The 21746-nt window shown below is 48.6% G+C and overlaps 1 protein-coding gene across 4 annotated transcripts in view; it reads left to right on the top strand.

The window, feature by feature from the left end:
* The window catches only part of Atg2b (autophagy related 2B), a 64115-nt gene extending 57903 nt beyond the window's left edge, over window positions 1–6212 (top strand). For 3 of the 4 annotated variants that reach the window (XM_048799295.1, XM_048799294.1, XM_015495390.2), the window contains 4 exons: window positions 400–521; window positions 712–866; window positions 1449–1598; window positions 4993–6212. In XM_048799295.1, the coding sequence (XP_048655252.1) occupies window positions 400–521; window positions 712–866; window positions 1449–1598; window positions 4993–5247 (682 nt within the window). In that variant the 3' untranslated portion in view covers window positions 5248–6212. Of the gene's footprint in view, window positions 1–399; window positions 522–711; window positions 867–1448; window positions 1599–4992 lie in introns of those variants that run through there. The other variant, XR_007345971.1, reaches the window with a different exon arrangement.
* The last annotated feature ends 15534 nt before the right edge of the window (window positions 6213–21746 follow it).

Raw genomic sequence — 21746 nt, 5'->3', positions numbered from 1 at the left:
AATTAGCTTATTCTTTGAAAAAAATTAATGGCAATTTATAGACTTTGGGTTAATTCTATGCTAGAGCTTTAGATAGTCAAGAAATAAGGATAGTGGAACAACACACACATGTACTTAAGTCTTGTGGAAATTAGAAACATTACAACATTAGAAACATTCTATATCTGTTTATGTCTATATTTACCTGCCATCTAATATAAATATGTAGAAAGAGAGTGATTCAGATTGCAAGTTAAGTGGCTGATATATGTTAATTTTTGATTTAAAAAAAATTTTGTTTTAAATTTTTAAAAAGTATAAAAATTTTGCTCACATAATTCATAAATTTAAGTTAAAAAACTTATCTAAATGTATAAAGTTTATTTTTCCTTTCTATATACTAATAGTCATTTACTCTAGTTTGCTAGGTGTTGATAAGTTATTTTCATATGCAATCACTGAATGGCTCAATGACATTAAGAAGAACCAGCTACCAGGAATCCTGGGAGGCGTTGGACCTATGCATTCACTGGTCCAGTTAGGTGAGTTTTCTCTTTTAACCCTTTTGGGGTTATGAATGAGAGTCTACATGAAGATCATTTTTCTAAAAACCCACATGTGTACTATCAGACAAAAAACTTTGCCTCCAGTTTTGGGGTTAAAAACTCCAGGATTAGAATATTAATGGAGTTTTGAACCCCAGAACTCACGTTGATTTTTGTGCTGTTTCAGTGCAAGGCCTCAAGGACTTAGTGTGGCTACCCATAGAGCAGTACCGGAAGGATGGCCGCATTGTCCGAGGGTTCCAGAGAGGCGCTGCTTCCTTTGGCACTTCAACAGCAATGGCAGCTCTGGAGCTCACAAACAGAATGGTCCAAACCATACAGGTATCTTTCCCAGCCTGTCTTAATCCACAAGGAAGAGCTACTGTAAAGTGGGCTGTTTTGTTTTTAAACATACTGTGAAAATATAAATACACTAAGTGTTGAGCATAGATGTTTTATTTGTAATTATTTAATATCATTTTATCACTTAGATGTCCAACATTAAAATATTCAGTAGAATGGAACAGTGGAATGCAGTGTTAAATTTGTTTGCCTATTTCAGGTAAATAACAACCATTAAATTAGGGGATTTGTTTTATCAGTCTGTATAAAAAGATCATAGCTAAATTCAAGAAAGCTTAATTGATTAAACAGTAGAGGTATTAAGGTTTGTTTCCATTCAGTATTAAATTGTATAACATAGAAATATTGAGTATTCTCTATGGAGAGAGAAAGGAACTGAATAAGTGAGCTCAATCCAGATATGAGTTTTTAGTTATCTTTCATATTCTTATTGTAGAAGTCATAACTCTTGTATAGAATTCAGACCCTGGAAGCTCCGCACACTCCCCATAGAGTTCTCTGTTGTTACAGAGCTCTCCAGACTGCTTTCTAATTCATTTCTTATTCTGACAAAATATCCAGGCAGCAGCAGAGACTGCTTATGACATGGTGTCTCCTGGTACTCTTTCTATTGAGCCCAAGAAGGTCAGAAGGTTTCCTCATCACCGATTAGCTCACCAGCCAGTAGACCTGAGGGAAGGTGTGGCCAAGGCCTACAGTGTCGTCAAAGAGGTACGTAAGTGCTTGAGTGGACAAGTCACTAGTTTGCCTATTTTCCTGGCTGTCACCCAAAGAGCATTCAGTAGTGTTAATGTGTTTCAGAGAAACCCCTGAGAATGGAATGGGAGCAGCCACCAGTAGCATGTGACATATCTTCCTGAAGTGAGACAGGAGGGCTAGGTTGTGACTGACAGCCTTCTACCAAGAGAAGAGAGTGAGGGGCAGATTCTCACTACCACAGAAGTATGTGGGGAACAGCAGAAATATATGCCCATGTGTGCACCATCTGCAGTTTTTTCTTTTTTCTTTTTGGTTCTGGGGATTGATCCCAGGGGTGCTTTGCCATTAAGCTACACCCCCAGCCTTTTTAAATAATTTTTTTTTTTTTTATTTTGAGATAGGTTCGTACTAAGTTGCTGAGGGTCTTCCTAAAGTTGCCCAGGATGCCTTGAAGTTGTGATCCTCCCAGCTCAGACTCCCTAAATTGCTTGGATTACAGGAGTGCACCACTGTACCCAGCTCACTGTCTGCATTAAAGCAAAGTTATACTTTGCTTTGTTAGTGTTAGATTTTTTTAAGAAATGCAGCTTTTCAGTGAACCACCCACCTTCATCTTAACCTGAAGGTGATGCATATTTTTGTTTACGTGTTTGTGTCCATGTTAGTACTCATAATCGGATTTAAATGACTTTATAGTATCATGATGTAAATATACCATAGTTTATTATTTTCCTATTGGTGGCTATTTAGTTTCTATTTTTCCCCCTGAAGCACTGCTAAGGGGAATCTTCACCTAAATGTGTGTGTTTACATGTGCAGAAAGTTTTCTAGGGTGGAGTGGCTGGGTTGCAGCCGAATCTTGCCCTGTAGTAGGCATGCTACGTGGCTCTTCAGCAATCATGTAATGAATGCTGATTCTTTCTGTTGCCTGGAGTATTCTCTTGCTTCATCATTTTTGATATTCTTTTTAACATGACTTGAAGAAGTTTGTGGTCACCCTACTTTATGGTTCATGTTTTAGAATTTCATAAAAGACATTTCACCAGTCATGTTCTGGTGATAAAAGGACCTAGGCCAGTCCTTCTTCTACTGAAGTAGACTCTGTGGTTCCCAAGTCTGTGGGAAGGCCAGTGGGGTAGGGCCCAATAATAATATCAGGGGATAAAAGAAGGGAAGACCAAAGTTCAACTTCTGAAAAGAGATATAGCGCAGAGAATAAAGAGAGAATTACCAGTATTGGTCCAGTTACCAACATATTTGTAAGACTTATTACTGAGGTTCAAGGTAGGGCAAAGGCAGTGGCAGCAGGGAAGAGCAGCACTTTGATATGGAGCACTTGGGAAGCACTTGCCTAACAATGTATGTTTATACAACACGTACATTGATGTGGTCCTTTGTGCCAAGGGTATAAGTGGTTCTTAAGATAGGTGCCGATGCTGACTTAGAGATGAGGAAACCGGCTTAGCACGAACAAGGAGCCCCCAGCAAACCACAGCAAGCAGATGGTGGGCCAGGACTGACACCCGGGGAACTGCAGCTGAAGTTCAGTTCTTTTCTCAAAAACCATCTGTAGGAAGAATGAAGGAAGAAAGGATGGGGACAGTGCTTGAGCTGAGTTGTGAGGGCATGCTGGATTAGACTGAAACTGAATTCTGAACTAATGGTTTTTGTTTTTTTTTTTTTTTAAATAGAGGTTCCAAAATGCTGAGAAATATTTTTTTTTTTTCAGTTTAGATGTTAATAAATCAAAGAAAGAGAGAACATCTCAGGTGTTAATAAGTAACTCATCTGTGAGATGGAGGTTTGCAGACTAGCCTGCAGGTCACATCTACCCAGGCCTGTTTTTGGAGGGACCTTCAAGCTAATAATGGTTTTTTTTTTTTTTTTTTTAATTATAAATCATTTATTAAAGCTCTGTCAATCAGAAGAGGTAATTTTTTTTTTAATTTTTTATTGTTGGTTGTTCAAAACATTACATAGTTCTTGATAATAATGGTTTTTCACAATTTTAAATGACTCTAAAAGGGAAATCCAGAAAGAAACGTGAATAGACTGTGTGGCCCACGAATCTCTACCATCTGGTCCTTCTCAGAAGATATTTGTTGACCCCTGTGCTCTGTGATTCTTTAGTGGTAGTCAGATCTTTGGGATGTGGTCATGGTAGTCTTCCAAGCAGCGTCAGGCTCTTTAATTCCAACAAACACCGTAAGAGGCAGCCAGTGTTTTAATTCCCCATTTAAAAGACTAGCTTGAGGTTACACAGCTAAGTGATGGGGTTTGAATTTTCTTCTGTGTCTCCAAACTTGGTGGAGTTGGTCATTCACTTAGCGTCCTGACCTGTATTGTGGGCAGGAGGGAAGGGGGGGTGACTAACTGCAGGGAAGGTGATGCAGGGAGGTGGATGATTTGTACTCACAGTTCCTCACTGGCTGTTGTCTTCTAGATGGTTTTAAAGGGAGCACTTCTATTTCTTTTAGTTTTCTGAACTTTGTGCTGTGTGTATGTGTAGAACTCATGGTATTACATGTTTTTGTTTGTTGAGCTGGGTAAAAACCTTATGTTATTAGCTTGTTAAACTGGTGACTGGATTCTGAGTTAAGACAAGACCTTTGATTTCCCAGGAGAACCAAAAGTTCCTTTATATATTGGACCTAGCACGAGGGAACAGTGCCCTGGTCTCTCTGGGGGATTTCTGAGTCAGATGAATAGCAGAGGTTCAAAAGGCACATGAGGTTTTACTCCTAACGGCGCACAGCACATTTATACATTATCCCCGGAGCTGGGCGGCCAGATTGCTTTAACACTGTAGACCAGGGAGATTGAGATGCTGCAGAAGCTTTGTCTCTAGTCCTTGGATGACAGGTTTCTGCTGTGTGTTCTCAGAATTTTCTCTTCAACTCAACAGAATGGGTCTATTTAGCTTTTTTATTGTAATTGAATGTTCCTCAGTTATCTTTTCTAATATATAGCCAGTAATTTAAGACAAATAATTTTCTACAGCTTAGGGGAATTAAGTTTTCTTTGTGTTGCATCAAAGGAGCTATCACTGTGGTCCTTTAAGTGAGTGTTTATTTGAGCTTTGTTTCCTAAGTTGGGTTTAACTGGAGTGATTAATCAAGCTAGAAAAGCTGCTCTTGGATCATTAAGTATTTCTGTAAGCTTCCCTGTGTGAAAAGTAGTTTAGCTACATTTTGTATGCATTGGTGTCACAACAAAATACTAATACTTGCCTCTTTTCCTTATTATTAGAATTTGTCATAAAAATAATTATCCTGGGTAATCTCAAAAAAGCAATTATTTGTCTACTTATAAATATAATGTTATTATACTGAAAGTGTATAATATAGGATAATTCAGATTTCTGACCAGTAATTTATTCCCCTTCTCCACCCCCCCACCCCCCCAGGGAATCACAGACACGGCTCAGACCATTTATGAAACAGCAGCTCGAGAACATGAGAGCAGAGGGGTTACCGGTGCCGTGGGTGAAGTCCTGCGCCAGATTCCCCCAGCAGTGGTGAAACCTCTGATTGTTGCCACTGAAGCGACATCAAACGTGTTGGGTGGCATGAGAAACCAAATTAGACCAGATGTTCGGCAAGACGAATCACAGAAATGGCGCCACGGGGAGGACTGGCATTTCCAACGAGACTCCTTGTGAGGAGAGTAAGGGTGGAATAAGAAGCATAGAGCCCCAGTGGCAGCTTCAGAGGGAACTCATTTATTTTATCGTGCTCACCTCAGGAACAAAAGCATTTTTTTTTTTTTTTTTTTTAGTTAAATAATTTAATGTCAAAACAACATGCAACCAAAAATTCTGATTCTGATATTTAGGACTAGTTTGGTATTTGCCTATAGAAGCGTTTGGTGGCTGGTGTCAAAGATTGTTAAAGCATTTGCTGCCAAGTTAGTGTATTGCTTACTTTTATTAAAATGACTATAATTCTCCTTGTTGTAGACAGGATTTCATTGGAAACCTTCTTTTACAGCATAGAGTGCTCAAAAAGCATTGGAGCATTCTAAAGCACTATTTATGTAGCTCTGGTGAGTTAATTTTTCTCAAGGTTTAGAAAGAAACACAGCTTCAAAACTTTGGTTGAGAATCAGAGAAGCCCCAGGGGACGCAAAGCAAATAGGGCTTTTAATATGATACCAGTGTGAAAACACAAGTCACCCTGCTGGGTTAGGTGTTCCCCACACTTGAGGTGTCAAGAGCAGCATTCATCCCATTTACTCGGAAGAGCCTTCTGGAGCTTGGAAAAAGTGAAGTCACAGACATATTCTGTCCTGTTGCACTTTATCCTCTGTGTGTGTTTGTGTGTGTGTGTGTGTGTGTGTAGATTAATACAAGTCATGTTCTTTATTCCTTATTCTTTGTCATTTACAAAGTTACACAAAACACGAAGAGGAGTAAACATGCCTGAGAGCTTCTGGCAGACGGAAATACCCAAGTGCAGTAGCTTCCTCTAAGTGAAAGTGGAAACGTGCATTCTGTAATGAACTGGGCCCATGTAATTGTTTGTTTAATTTAAGCAGGTATAGTGCAAGCTTGTTAGAATGTGTGGGAAGGGAGATTGGAAGTAGTTTTTACTCTTTGAAAATTAAATTAAAAATCCTCAAAACATATGCCCTAGTCAACTAATTCAGAGTACCATTTTTATTTGGTTAACAGTGTACATTTTGATAACCTGTCAGGAATGAATAAAGTATTTTCTATTTAAAGATAAAATTGTTTTATGCTTTAATGACTATTCTGCTTTTCATAGAGCATATTCATAAATGCAGTACTTTGATTTAGTCCAAAATATTTGGAAGTACTTAGTCAGAATTGATTGTGGTTGTTATCAAGTAAATGATCCCCAAGGACTGAGAGAGGTCCCTGATTGTGGAGTATTGTCACATAGCTTCTCATTCCTAATGTGTGGGAGGGGTTGCAGGGGAGTATTGTCAAGGTGAATTTGGATTTTGGAATTGTTTTTTCTTTTTGGGGGGGGGGGTCAGAAAATGAAATTAAATCAATTTTATTCTCTAAATTTGTAAACAGGGAGGCAATGCAAACCAAAAATCCACACATTCAGAATTCATAAAAGTCGTGTTACATAGCATTTAAATTTACTTTTTTTCCTTTTTATTGCTGAAAAACTTAGAAAGGCAATGCTCAGAGTAACTACCTTCAACTACCTGCTTGAGCATCATGGAACCATTTGTAACTCTATCCCTATTAACAGTCCAGCCTCTGGGGTGTATTTTGTTGCCTTGCTCACCAGCTCCAGTATTCTGTTTGCCTTAAAATAAACCATGTTGTGTACGCTACCTGATTAATCAAGCTGAAAAACACTGGATCAAACTTTAAAATCTTTAATCTCTTAATCCATAGTTATACTTAAATTTAATTAAATGTAATATGGGGGAAATAATTATCCTTTTCTTTGCCCTTGAGTTGTGAATGGTTTAGTTGAAAAAGCTCATTAACACATACGTCCTTTTGATGGGTCTCTGCACTGCCTTCTGTCCCACCCTCCTGCCCTGCTTTGGGGTGGGATCACTGACTGGAACAAAAACTATGTCTCTCAGAGATTCAGTGTCAAGGGTCTGTTCATAGTCAGTTTAGCCAAAATGCTCTTCCCTTGAGCTGTTAGTAGAGGGCCTATCTGTATCTGAACATGTGTATGTTAACTATCTCCTACTAAAGAGGGTCTTTTCAGACTTCCGTGTGAGGACACAGTGAGGAGTGTGCAGCAGGATCCTTGGGTTGCTGGATCTGCAAGCCACCAAGCAGATGACTTGGCCAACATACTTAGTTCTCCAAGTGAAGTTTTCTTTTGACCAAGCCCGATGGGAATTTGGTGTGCACCTGTGCGAATGGTGGCATGTGTCTGTGCCCCCTACATTGGGAGGTGACCTTGAGTGGGAACTGTGACTCTGGTCATGTCACACCCTGTGCAGCTGTGGGCTACTCCATATTTCAGGCTCTCAGTAATATGCTTTTGAATTGTCACTTTGCCTGCGTGTTGAGTTGGGATGCGACGCATGCTGTTGCATTGAGCCCCTTGCAGGTCTCCCCCAGGAGTCCAGGTAAGCAAGCTCCATCAGGATCTGCCAGGAGCCTTAGACTCCCACAGTGCTGTTGAGGTGACTGTGTTATAAGTTGGCAGCACAGACCATAGCCATAGCCATGTATTTCTCTTGCACTGACCAATTTTACCTTCCTGTGTATCCCCATATTGCTTTTATTTACAAGTACAACATCTATTGAACTCTTTTTTTTGGGGGGGGGGTACCGATTGAACCCAGGGGCGCTAACCACTGAGCAACATCCCTAGTCCTTTTTATTTTGAGACAAGGTATCACTAAGTTGTAGAGCCTGGCTTCAAACTTGCGATCCTCCTGCCTCAGCATCTCGAGCCCCTGGGATTACAGATGTGCGCCACTATGCTCATCTGAACGTTGGCCTTTGACAATAGATAAAACTGTTTCTTTCAGATTCTGTGGCAGTAGACTTTCATTTTAATGAAATTGGGGTACAACTTGGTTCTTGCTTAGAGTGAATATATTTAACACTGATGTTTTTATATGCAAAAGTCACTTTAAGAAAAAAATCTTTCCAAGGAGCAGCATGCCTACCCCATGGCAAAATAGTAATAAAGACCAGTGGTTTTTGTCCCCTGCCATGTGCCACTTTTTAAGTGCTGTTGCAATATTTCTGGCTTTTAGGGAATTGCTGTTGAACCTCAGATGCCCATTGACATGGGTCCTTGGTACCTGTGTTCTCACCAATGGAAGAGTTGAATTTTAAATGCAGAATCTACATTTTCACTAAATGGTTTTAGGATTAACTATTAATTTTCTTAGCATTAATGTAAATATTGTATATGTGAAAAGCTGGGGCTGGGAATGTGTCGCGGTGATAGAGTGCTTGCCTCATGTGTGAACCCTGGATTCAATCCCCAGCCCATGGGAGCTTAAAAAAGAAAAAAAGAAAAGCACTCAGCTTCCGTTTTCTCATGACTGTGTGGAGTGAATTCCTGAGGTTATGGTTAATGTGCTGAGCCATGGAGTGCACACTCTTTCCTTTCCCTTCACATCCCCTAGACTCACCTGCAGCAGTAGAGAGAATAGCTGATTTTTTTAAATATATTTTTTTAATTCTATCTACACATGACAGTAGAATGCATTTTGACACATCGTACATAAATGGAATATTATTTCTCATTCTTCTGGTTGTTTGTGATGTAGAGTTACACGGGTCATGTAATCGTGTGTACATAGGGTAATACTGTCCCATTCATTCTAATCATTTCTATCCCCATGCCCCCTCCCCTCCCTTCACACCCCTCTGTCTAGTCCAAAATACGTCTGTTCTCCCCCCACGCCTTATTGTGAATTAGCAGCTGCATATCAGAGAAAACATTCAGCTTTTGGTTCTTTGGGATTGGCTTATTTTGCCTCTTATAATGAGGATAGCCGATGTACCTTGAAAATAAGAGACTGTGCACACTCATTTTGGACCTGCAAATGCATCAGCTGGATATAGCAACTGGCATCCAATACACATTCAAACAGGGAGTGGTGATGCACACCCGTAATCCCTGCAGCTCAGGAAGCTGAGGCAGGAGGATCTCAAGTTCAGGGCCAGCCTCAGCAACTTAGTGAGACTCTGTCTCAAAAAGGGCTCAGTGGTCAAGTGCCCCTGGGTTCAGTCCCTGGTACCAAAAAAAAAAAAAAAAAAAAAAAAAGTTGTGCTTCATGGCCTGCCTGCTTTTAGCTCAGTGCTTAAGATTGGTGTGGGGCAAGCTGCTCCTTTAATAGATGTGATGCCCAGTTGCAAAGCAGCTACTTCTAGTGAGGAATTACTTCCCTCTTGTCATGCTGTCTGCAAACTGAAGACAGAAAAGGCATTCCTATAAAATGCCACAATAGGCCTCTTTGGGGATGAGAAATTTGAATGTCAGTTCACATTTTGGATGTTGGCAAAGGAGATAGAGATGTAATTCCTCCTTGAACAGCCATGCGGCTTTCAGGCACTGGCTTCCTAGTGAGTGCCAGAGTGCTGCTGTGTCCAGAGCTCGGGAGTGTTGGCACTGGCTCAGGGTCACTCGTGCCTGGGGAATCAAAATAGCAGCCCCCAACGTGCTTCCTCTGCTGCTTCACCTGCATTTTGTAGCTGTGGATGGCCGCTCCCGATTTCTGGTCGATTGGCCTTGCCCTCTGTAGCCTGCTGCTCACTCAAGACTCGAGGCTTTCTCAAGGAGAAATTTGGAAGCGACACCAAATTCAGCTTTTACGTAGATCCAGCCTGACTTATTTTAGAGACTGAATCACCACAAGGATGAGAACGTTCGTGTAGATATTTACCGACTTTGCTAAATTTCCTAATTATCCTAATTGTGTTAATTATGGGTGTGAATACTTACAAGAATACTGATACTGTACAAGTATTTTGGTGGAAATGTATCTGTTAGTGTGTATTTAAAATATGAAATCAAGAATACTCAAAAAATTAAAATTTATTTACTCTTTGGGTTTTTCTTTAATCATAACTGTTGTCTGTCACCATGAATTGTTTCCAAAGCCTGTTTGAAATGCCTCTGGGACTAGGAAAGGACATTCCCATGATCCTGCATTTCAATAGCAAATCTGGCATTTGCTACCAGTTTCTAACACATAGAGTATATGATCTTACAATTCGCCGCTCCTACCCCTTTTGAGTAGTGATTACTCTTTCTGCAATTTGGACTTGGAAATACATCCTGTAGTTTTGGTCTTAAGGACCTAGATAAATATTTGATAAATCTGTTTGAAGAAATAATTTGCTTATAAAGGAATGTATAAAAGGCATTTTAAAGACAAATTACAAGAAGTTTGATGTGGCAGGTGTCACTGTGCAGTCATCCTCCAGCTTGAGCCCTGGGGGCACAGGACTAGTCTCCTGGGATGCTCAGTGTGCCCCACCCCTCCCAGCTGTTCCCCAGCTTCCCTGGTCCTGTGCTCCTGCCTGAGGCCTGTAAGCAGAGGTTGGAGGAGCCTGGAGAGTGCCTTTTTTAAACTAAGGTCCCTCACAAGTCAAAATAGGGCCCAAGCAAAGGTCCCTCCGTGGCAGCACAATATTTGGGACCTGATTGATCTTTGGGGGGGGGGTGGCCTGTGACTGCAGGAGGTCTCAGCCTCTGGACCTCTACCCACTAGGTGCCAGGAGCACCTCCCCCCTCCCAACTCTGAAAGCCGAACACGGCTCCAGTAAAATCCAGATGTCCCTTGGGGAAAAGCCTTTTTGGAAACCCCAGGACTGAAGCTCCCTGGCAAAAGTGGTGAGGAGCCCTGGCTTCTCCCCGCTGGGCTTTGCCTTCCTGCTCCAGTCGGGCCGCGCCACCTCCCTGTCTCCTCTTTTTTTTTTTTTTAAATTTTAAGTTGTTGATGGACCTTTATTTTATTCACTTATTTATATGCAGTGCTTAGAATCGAACCCAGGGCCTCACACGGGAGGCAAGGGCTCTACCACCAGTCTGCTCTCTGAGTTTGAGTCCCCATTGGTGTCCTACCCCGTCTGCCCATGCAGGCAGCGTCCCTGTGTGCCCGGTGCCCATGCAGTGCCTTGCCCAGAGCCGGGAGCCGTGCGTGGAGGGTGAAGGAAGGAACCGCAGGCCATCTGGCCTGTGCAGTCACTTTGCCCAGAGAGAGGAAGTCATCTGCCTAAGATGGTGTGACTGATGTTTAAAGGTGCTCTTTATTCAGTGTCATCTCACTTTCCCTGGTTTTCGCACCACTGGTAGTAATTCTAACATACACATAAAAGAAGAAATCCATCATCTCTGAATATCTGCTCTGTGGTGACCACCCGCTCCGCACTGAGCCACAGACACACACAGAATCAGCAGGGTCCTGGCAGGAAACCCATGACCCATGGGGGTGCCTGGAGCCAGGAAGGAGCTACTTCCCTGGTGGCAGGGCAGGGGGCCCCAGGACCTCCAGGGCTCTGTGGACCCAGGAGAGACCTCAGCCTTGAGTCAGTGGCCACTTCTCACCCTTCACAGGTGTCCTCCTTCCCGTCCTCCCAAGAGACTGAAGCAATGCGTGCCCCTCCCCCAGGCTGAGGGTGACTCACACAGGAGTGGCAGTGGGTAAAGTGGCCAGAGGAGCGATTCCCCACACCCCACTCTCCTGCCCTCTGGCCTCCCTCAGGGCTCCCCTAGGAGGAGGCTACAGCAGTGAGGCTCAGCCTCCCAGGCAGAGGTTAACGTGCGGGCCAGGGGCTGGAGGGTGGGGGTGCAAGGGTAGGTGACAGCCGTCCAGACTGTGGATTGTGGTGCTCGCACAGCTCTCTTCATCCTGCCTCCTTCCCTGTGGCTCTGCCTCCTCTGGAGTCTGAGACTCCCCTGAAACCTCTACCTGCAGCAGGAAGGCCAGTGTCATTGCTGTCCACATTCTATTGGTCAGGTCCTGCCAGATGGCCACAGCTCACTGGGAGGCACCGGGCGATGGAGGCTAGCTGCGTGCCCTGGACGGGAGGAACTGGGTTGCTGAGCCCTGGGCAGCTCCCCACCCGCAGCTCACAGCGCCCACTTTAGACTGGAAGCCAGGAAGGCCGGCGGCAGATCATGCTCTTCTCCATCAGGAGACAATCAGCTCACTCCAAGATAATTTGCTGTTGCCAGAGGTAGGATTTCCCCCTTCCTGGGCTTGTTGGTATTCCTGAAGGCAAATCCTCGCGAAGCAAATAAGTTAGATCCAGCGAATTTGCTGGCTAATGAGGCAGGATATGATGATGCAGTGGGTCTCAAAAGTGTCTGCTCACTGGAATCACTAGGCACTCTTAAAAATGCCAATGCCCACAAGCCTGTGATCTCAGTGACTCAGGAGGCTAAGGCAGGAGGATCACACAAGTATGAGGCCAGCCTCAGCAATTTAGCAAGGCCCTAAGCAACTCGGTGAGATTGAATATGGGAAAAAACAACAACAACAACAAAAAAAAAACGGGCAGAGGGATGTACCTCAGTAGTGTAAGTGTCCCTGGGTTCAATCCCCAGTACCTCCCTATCAAAAAATGACAAAGCCCAGGTCACATCCAAGACCAATGAAGTCACCACCTCTGGGGTGTATTTTTAAAACTCTAATAGACAAGTTTGGTTATGACTGTGGCTAAGGGTGTAGATTTTTGAATCAGGCTACTTGGGTCTGAAGCGAGGTTTTACTATTTAGGAGCTGTGTAGTCTTGGGGAAGTGACTTAACCTCTCTGTGCTTTGGTTTCCTTCTCTATAACATAGAGATAGTAGCAGTGTACTTATGAAGATTGTGTGAGTTAATATCTGCTTAGTGTTTTAAACAGTGTCTGACCCATGTGAGCACCATCCAAGTGTTAGAAATGCTGCTGCTGCTTCTTGAATGCCTGCTATGGTACAAGGCCCTTCACCAGTCCTGGATGATTCTGCTTTTGCTTTTCCGCAGCGCAGAAGCCAGTGAGCAGACCCCTGCTCTAGCAAGAACCTGATCAGACACTGCCAACCATTTGGGCCATTGTTCCTCATAAGAGTGTATCAGTTTGAGTCATGTTTCATGAAGCTGAGCAAAGAAACAAAGCCATCGGAGCAGTTGTAGAATTCCTGGCGTGGGAGGCCTCGGGACATGGCTTCCCAGGCGCGAACAGACCTGGAGCATGGCGCGGAGCCGGGGAGCTGGCTCCCCTGTGAGCCAGGTGTCAGGGTTGCCTAGTTCCAGGGAGGTCGGATTGGAGGGTGGTGCAGACTCAGAAATAAGACTCCAAGAGCACTGGAGGCCAAGTCTTTGCTTTTGGAATAACCGAAAGGCGAACGCTGGCTTGTGCTCACAGGAGAATCTCCAGGCCACCGCCAGGGGACAGGACATTCTTGAAAACTTGGGTCCCACTGGGGTGCGCACCGCTCGGTGCCAAGCCTCCCCTCGCTTCCAGAACCGAGGCGCGCATTCCGTCAGCCGACTGTCGCCGGCGGAGCCTCCTCCAACACTGAGTGACAGTCAAGAGCAGCCCGCGTCCCCAGCTGCGCTATTCCAACTCCGGAGTCGCGGCCCCGGCGCGGTCGCAGGCCCGCGTGGCGTGGGCGCTGGAGGCCGGTCCGCGCCCCGGGTCCTCTCCACGCGGCTGCAGCGCTCCTCCTCCGCCGCGGGACCTGGTTTTCCTCGAACCCTGCGGAAGCCGTCCCACCCGGCTTCGTTGCACAAGCCACGCCTGGAGGTGGCCCGGCCTCGAGGTCCTCCGTGCTCTGGAGCCACGGGTCTGCGCGCTTCTCTGCCGCCCCTCAGGGTGCATCTGCCGACGAGCCCCGGCAGGGGGCGCAGGGAGCCAGGGACAGGTGGCAGCCGTTGGAAAGCTGGGTGGCCGTGGCCAGTTGCCCTGATAGAAGCTGTACCTGGTGACCCGCCCCCATTCATTGGGAGCACTTCCTCCTGAAGAGATCTTGGGACACCCCGTCCGAGAGGACGCTGCCTTGTTTGTGCTTTTGCTTTGGGCCCGACCCGTGGTCGCCCGCGTGGGGCTGGCTTTGGGCATGTGTGGCAAGGAGCACCCCCACCTCGGTGCCAGCAGAGGGAGCCCGCGCTCTCCCTGCGGAACCTGGGGCTGGACCGCGTGCCCCCCAAGTGTGGCCTCTGCAGTGCGAAGGCTTTGGGAAAGTCCTATCCGCCTTCCTCTCTGGGTCTGTTTTTTTTTTTTTTTAAGAGAGAAAGAGAGAGAGAGATTTTTTAATATTCATTTTTTAGCTTTTTTTTTTTTTGATGGACACAACATCTTTATTTGTATGTGGTGCTGAGGCTCGAACCCAGCGCTACCGCTTGAGCCACATCCCCAGCCCCTCTGTGTCTGTTTTTTGGGTTGGGATTGAACTCAGGGCGCTTTACCGCTGAGCTGCATCCCCAACTCTTTTCTCTCTCTCTCTCTTTTTTTTTTTGGCGGGGAGGAGGGCAGGATCTCGCTAAATTGATGAATGTGGCTGGCCTCAAACTTGTAATCCTCCTGCTTCAGCCTCTCAGAGGCTGGATTACAGGCGTGTGCCGCTGCACTGGGCTCTTCTTTCACAGAGCTCACCTGTGACAGCTTCCCCTGAGTCAAGGACACTGCTTAAATGTCAATTTTTTTTTTCACGATCAATTTATCCCTGGAAATACTGGGTCACGCGGCAGCACACAGCAGCCCCTGTGCCTTGAGGCTTTCCTCATAGGTTGATAAGGAATATTTGGGGCCTGAGAGAAGAGAAATGGGCTTTGGATTCCCATCCCAGTCTCTTTGTTCTCCCTGGGGGGTGTCTAAAGGGGAGTGAAACAGAAGCTGTGGTCACTTCTCTGCTAGATCCCTTTCCCAGAAATGCAGGGTCCCCTCCCCAGTCCTCTGCTTAGGTCTGGGGTCAGGCAGGTGCCCTCCTGGGACGTGGTATTTACGTGGGGAGAGGGCATCGTAATCCAGATAAGCCATAATTTAATACAATGTTTTAAAAACAAAGTTAACACAAAAGCATCCGTAATGAACAAAACCTTAAAATGTCAAAGACAGGATCAGACGTGGGACTGTTTCGTGCACATCACTCCCAACCTGGTTGGGGCCCTGTGGGGTCGTACGGTTGGTGGCATCTCCTTGTGACGGAATCCCACCCCTCCCTCCCTTTGCTCATGCTTTCCTGCCTCCCCTCCGATCCTGAGATTGGGACAGGACCAGGCCGGGGAGGGGGCATGGCTGGAGGCAGCCACGGGCGCTGGGAAGGGGTGTTAGGCACCAGGGAATGGTCCCCAGGTCCCCAGTGGGAACTTGCTAGGAGCTGCTGTCACTCTTTGGACTTAATGTTATTAGCAAACCCTTGCTGGGGGGCTGTGCGGGGCTGAGCGGGGCCAGGTGACTTCAGGTGGCTCTGGCTGGCCCCCACCCCCACTCCCCATTGGACCCGACCCACCCTGCCACTCCCCTGGCAGCACCTGCCCCTTGTCTCCTCCTCTGGGGCTCCCTGCTCCCCTTGAGTCCAGTCCTTCAGGGTTTGGAGTCCCCACACCTCCAAGAAGTCTCCCCAGCCCACCTGCCTCTCCCGAGGCCGTTGTTGGACAACCTGATCGTGTCTGCTGAGTGTGGTTCTTGGGTGTGTGTGGGGGTGACTTTACCCACTAAGGAACTCTTCAGTTGACACAATTTGGGGGGTTGCTCCTGATCCCCCACCTGGTGCACAGAGGCCAGTTGCTGCTAAACACTGCTCAGACAGGCCCACCCCCAGCACAGGTCACTTGGCCCCAAATGTCCACAGTGCTGTGAGCCCTGAGCCAGAACTCACTGAGCTCTTGCTAAGGGTTCCGTGACGTCTCCCAAGAACCAGATTCGCAGCTTCTCATAACACCTGTTTGGGATTTGAGTCTGTCGCAGTCAGGGGCAGGCAACGTCCAAGTTCATTCCTGTTGCTATAACTGGATACTCGAGACTGGATAATTTATAAAGAGGAAACGTTGATTTCTGTGGTCCCTGAGGCTGGACCTTCTAAGAGCATGACTCTGGCATCTTCCAGGTGTCACAAGGTGAGGGCCTCGTGCTGTGTCATGACAGGGCGGGCATCACACGGCGTGGCCAAGCAGGAGGCCAGGAGGGGTCCTTCCTTAACGAAGCCTCTCCCGTGAGGACCCAATCATTCATCTGTGAGGGCGTCAGTCCTTCAGCTTGGCCCTCATGACACAATGGCCTCCCCCAAAGTCCCACCTCTCAGCACTGCTGCCTTGGGGACTGGGCTTCCAACATGGGACATTTTGGGGACATTTCAAATCATAGCAGACCGTGAAGCTGGGGTTTTCCCTCGTGGGCTCTGAATTTGAAGCAGGGAAGTCAGCGTGGGGCCACAATGTCACCTCTATTGCCAATAAGGGTTAGTCTGGAGGTGAGCGGCCAGGATGGGCTTCTTGAAGCTGAGTCTCAGAATACAGCCAGTTTAGTCATGCAGCCCAGGAAATGCTGATGATGGCCCCCCTGGGGTAGAGCCTGGAAGCTTACCTGATGGCCAAGAGAAGACAGAGTTTGCAGTCAGGCACTTCCCGAAGAGAATGGAGAAAGGAGCGGATCCCTACAGGTCTGGCTCTTCTTTTTGGAAACTGTTTAATTAGATAAGTCAGTTCTCTTCCATGGAGCGGGTGGACAAGAAGCCAGGATTGTAGGGAACAATCCTCTTTCTATTAAAGTTTGATGAATCAGTGAGGATGGGCTGGGTTCTGCTGCAATAACAAACATCTCTCAACTCTCATGGCTTGAAGTAACAAAAGTTTATCTTCTACTCACTCTCTACTGGTTGGCAGGGGATTCTGCTTATCACTCAGGGGTGCAGGCTGATCTTAGCACAAAGTTTCTAGGTTGGCTACAGCAGAGAAAGGGTGTGGAAATCTATGATCTTAAATGCTCTGCATAGAAATGATTGTGCATCTCACCTTGGCCAGGGGGTGAGAGAGAAGGCCACACTCAGCCTCAACAGACTGAGGAAATTCAGTCTTCTCCTTTTCCAGAAGGAGAGCCCAGGAATTGTGGCTGGGCTGCAGTAATGGCTGTCACAGAAGGGTAGGGAAGAAGGGTTCCCTGCCTCCTCCATCCTATCAACCCTGGCCGAAAGATACTTCTCTCGGAACCATAAGATGTTCAGGAGCTGTTCCCAGGGAGCCACGGCACAGGACAGATCCCTAGACAGAGAGGAGAAAGGCCCCGATCCCAGACATCACACCAAATGTCACTGTGAGGTGGGGCAAAGTGTCCCAGGCCTCAGTTTCCCATCTATAAAATGAGTGCCCTGCACTAGATGTGCTCGTTCCTGGGGGTCTGGATTCTACGGTTGGAAAGCGTCTTCTTTCCCTCTGCTCCCCGGGCCTTGAGGAGGCACGACTGTGTTGGACACTCAGCGTGTCCCGTCCCTGCAGGGACTGCACAGCGGCCTGACTCTGGTTTTCAGAGGTCAGGGTGGCTCCTCACCGAGCATCACCATGCCCACTGTCCCTTTCCCCAGAAGCAGAGCCACCGGCTTCCTGATGTCAGAAAGCCCGGCTGGGCTGGCAGAGCCACCTGTACCTGCAGAGTCGGGAGCTGGGGGGTCATTTTAAACCACGGCGGGGCTGGTCTGTTACCAGCTGCAGACCGTCGACACCCTCTGTGAGCGGCGATCCACTTCAGGGACAGCCACTCCCTAAAGGCCACCTCTGGACACACTGCTGCCCACACAGGCTGTGATGACCATGTGACCTCGAGGTGACAGTCACCCTTGGCCTTGGCATGACTCTTCCCCTGACTTGGGCGAGGAGAACTGCAGGTGCACGCGGCCACCCGTGATTACCCGCCTCACACGTCTCGTCGGCCCTCTAGGGTGGCTGCTGCTAATGCCTCTGGGGTCCTGGTTGCAGTCCCCTGCCAGGGGACCCACAGCTCTGTCAGGACCTTCTCCAGTACCAGGGAGCCCACTGGGACTCCAGGCAGCTAGTCCTATCTCAGGACAGCTCTGCCTGTCAAAGGCTCCTCCTCAGATTACAGAACTTGTGTCTCAGGAGTATTTTTCCTCTGGTCCTACTGTGGTCATACTAAGTACATCCATTCCTCTCCCTCCAAGCTCAGGCCCTGCTGTGGGGTCCCCTCCACCTCTGCCATTCTGATCTCTTTCTTCTGAACCAGGCAAGGGCTGAACCCATACTCCCCATGGCCCCTGTGCAGGCTGACTCAGTGGGATTTCACCTTCCTCATTGTAGATGCTCTGCTCCTATTGATGCAGCCAATAGCTGGCAGCTATTTGGGTAGTGGTCATATACTGAGCTCCCTACCAACTACCACCAAGAAATATCTTCCCCGTATGGTTTCTGATTTCTAAAAGACCGTTTCTGATACTTCCCCTTTCCCTGAATTTCCTGGAAAGTAGACCTGGCTTCCTGATCCTTGTCTGAGATCCAGTCCCAGCCATAGGTATCTCTGCTGCCATTGAGGCCACTTGGCCTCTTCTTGGACCTCACTGCTGGGAGCTGTCCCAAGGCCTCATGGGCATCCTGGGTCTGGAGAGAGCCCTGCTCAGGAGCCCAGCTCCCTGGGAATCCTGGGTAAGTCTTCCTCCCTCTCTGGAAGGGAGATCTCTTCATCTATAAAACAGAGAGGTCAACTTCATATGGCACTCTGTCACAACCAGAGAAAGGACCCTGGTGCCATTTCTCGGATTTTGTTCCGACATCCCGACGTGGCCTGCACTCGTTTGCATGGTATTTATTTACTTGGTGCTGGGGTTTGAACGAGGCTCTCCTGACACTAAGCACACAGCACCACTGGGCAGTGCCCGGCCCTCGGGACAGCCCCTGCGAGCCGCAGGAGAGCCTATGTTCCTGGCTGCAGCGGGGGCCTAGGGCACGTCTCCAACTCCCCACCCTGGTGGCTTCCATCCCTTGGCTCGTTCCGTCTTTCCCAGCCGGTGTCGCAGCCCGTTACTCACTTCAATTCCATAAGATCCCACCGTGGGGTGGCTGCGGGGCCCTGTGGACCAATCGCACATGGCGGTGGACATTGTGCCTTCCCCAGAACAGCAGGAAGGACATGCAGGTGTGCAGAGGCCAGAGAGCAAGCAGCAGCTCAGCCAGGAGCTGTGGCAGGAGGGAGGGTGGAGAGGGAGGGTGGAGGAGGGAGGTGGAGGAGGAGTCCCCACGGCTCCCACCTGCTCCTCATCAGGGTGATTCATCTCCAGAGAACAAGACCCGCCTGCTCTTGCGACACTGTGGAGTTCCCTGGGCTGGATCTGGAGGGGCTTAGGGTCGCCCAATCGGTGGTGGGTACGGGGATGGATGGGGCTGGGGGAGGGCTGTGTCCTTCCCAGGATTAGGAGCAGTCATGGCGAGACGTGGCCATTGACCACAGGTTCCCGGGCCCAGGACAGGGCCGAAGCCGGCAGTGGACTGGGGAAGAAGCATCTCCAGGAGCCCTTCATAGAGGCTAGGTGGGAGCCTCGTGGGCAGTGGAGCAAGGGGTGCTGCAGGACCTTCTGCTGACACGTCCCTCCACCCAGGGCGGGCGTCAGCACCTGGGGTGTGGCTCAGGCCTGATCCAGGTGGGAAGGGAAACCAGCCAGCGGTGCCAACCAGCCCCATCCACAGGAATCTGAAAAATGGCTCCTTCAGCCAAGGCAGGAATCTCTGCAGTGAGCAACAACCTCCCGGCCTCAGTGCAGCTGCCAGGCGCCAGGCCCTCCTGCTGCGGCTGCCTTCAGGAGGCTGGCTTCTCAGGGACCTTGTCACAGCGTGCCCTTGAACCAGCCTGGAGCTGTGCACTCAAAAGCTCAAGGCCGGCATGTGATCCTGGGAATGCTCTGCACCCCTAGAAAGGTTGATGAGCCACGAGCTGAAGGGGCTGAAGGCAGGTGGCAGAAGGACAAAGGCAGCTCAGGGAAGAGGGACGCCTGTCCATTCCTGTCCAGCGAGTGTTGCCGGCACCTCCTGCCTCTTGGCTCGGGAGTGTTGCCTGCAGAGCTGCCGCCTGGGGGTCTGGAAGTCACCAGCCTCTGCCCCTCCCTCGCCGCCCTTCCTACCCTGGCACACGGGGATGGACTCATAAGGACTCAAGGAGGGTGAAGGAGGTGGCCCCGGGACGTTGGCCCTGTGGGTGCTGTGGCTCTCCCTGGGCTTGCTCGCGGGCCACCTGCCCTCTGTCCCTAGACTGTAAATGAAGGAGCTGGGTCAGATCAGGGCTTGCAATCGCAGCCACCTGCAGTATGGTGCCTGTGCCACGCTGGAGGGAGGTCTCCCAGCCCACAGGGGGCGCTGTCACTCAGCATCCAAGAATCAGTGTCCTGGGAGCCCCAGAAGGCCAGCTCCAAGGGGCCCCGGAGTGGCGTCTGTGTTCACTGTGCTGGCAGTGCCTGCGATGGCAGACCAAAGGCGCGAACCGCCCAGTGTCACTCCACCTTCCGGGTGTTCGGGAGGAGCTGGAGAGTGGGTGTCTCTCTGGAGCTTGGGTTTGGATAATGCATCAGAAGCTGTTTGAATGCCACGCTGCCCGGGGCTCGCACTGGTGCATCCTGCCTGCTGACCCAGATCCAGGCTGCTGGGACCACACCTGCTCTCCAGGCACTCTGGACTGGAGCAGGATGGCAAGGTCATCGTCCCCAGGGTCCCAGCAGCCCAGCCTCACAGGATCATGTGTCCCCAGGGACACTGTCTGCTTTCCACTTCTGTGCGGCAGCATGAGGGCCGGCCTTTCTGTCCAGGCCAGGAGGCTGCCGGCTCAGTGTCTCGGGGGTCTGAACAGGACCTTTGTCCCTGTTCCATGGAGCTGATCTTGGCCCCAGGAGCACTCTCTCCTCCCCGGGGCCTTGCCATGACTGTTTGCCTGTTGGGGCTCAGTGGACATCCCACCTGCACACACCTGTCCTTGACCTGTACCACTGGCTTCCCTCACCTCCTGCTGAGCTTGGATCTGAAATGGCCCTAAAGGCCCTCATGTGAAAGGTTTGGTCCCCAGTCCCTGGCACCATTGGGAGGTGGGGCCTCCTAGAAGGTAGGTAGGTCACTGGGGTCGTGCCTTGGAGGAGCTGTTGGACTCCAGGCCCCTTCTCATCTCTCTTCAAGTGCTGGCTGCCAGGAGGGGGACAGGCTCCTCTGTCATGCACTCCTGCCGTGATGTGCCGGGCAGCCATAGGCCCAAGCAACACGGCCAGGTGACCATGGACTGAGACCTGGGAGACCATTAGCCAGATTAACCTTTTCCCTCATTAAGGGGATTATCTCAGGTAGTTTGCCATAGTGGCAGAACACTGGCTGGTGTACCTCCTCTACGTTCCCTATTTCAGTCCTTCACCACCGACTGACCAGTACTGCCGCAGTCTGGCTGGGCACACAATCACGAGCCACCACACAGCTTGTAGATTCAAACAGCAACTCTTTATTCCCGAACTCACACCAGCCGTCTACAATCACGTTCTGGGGAAATCCACGTTCTCTGCCCAAATTCACCTCCACTGGGCTTCTATCTCCCAAAAAATACTGTCTGAATCCCATGAGAACTCAAGGGGAACTCAGGCAGCAGGATACGCCCTATTTCCAGCAGGAATAACCTTAAACCTTAAACCTGGAACCTAAACCGGGAACGCCTTAAACCCAATTATCCTAAACCAGGAACACCCTAAACCCGGATCCGCCCTGGTCCTTGAGCAAGGTCACCTACATGCAAT

Source organism: Marmota marmota, unplaced genomic scaffold, assembly GCF_001458135.2.
Source record: "Marmota marmota marmota unplaced genomic scaffold, marMar, whole genome shotgun sequence".
In the NCBI taxonomy this organism is placed as follows: Eukaryota; Metazoa; Chordata; class Mammalia; order Rodentia; family Sciuridae; genus Marmota; species Marmota marmota.
Note: the sequence above shows the minus strand (reverse complement) of the source record. Positions and strands in the feature narration are given on the sequence as shown.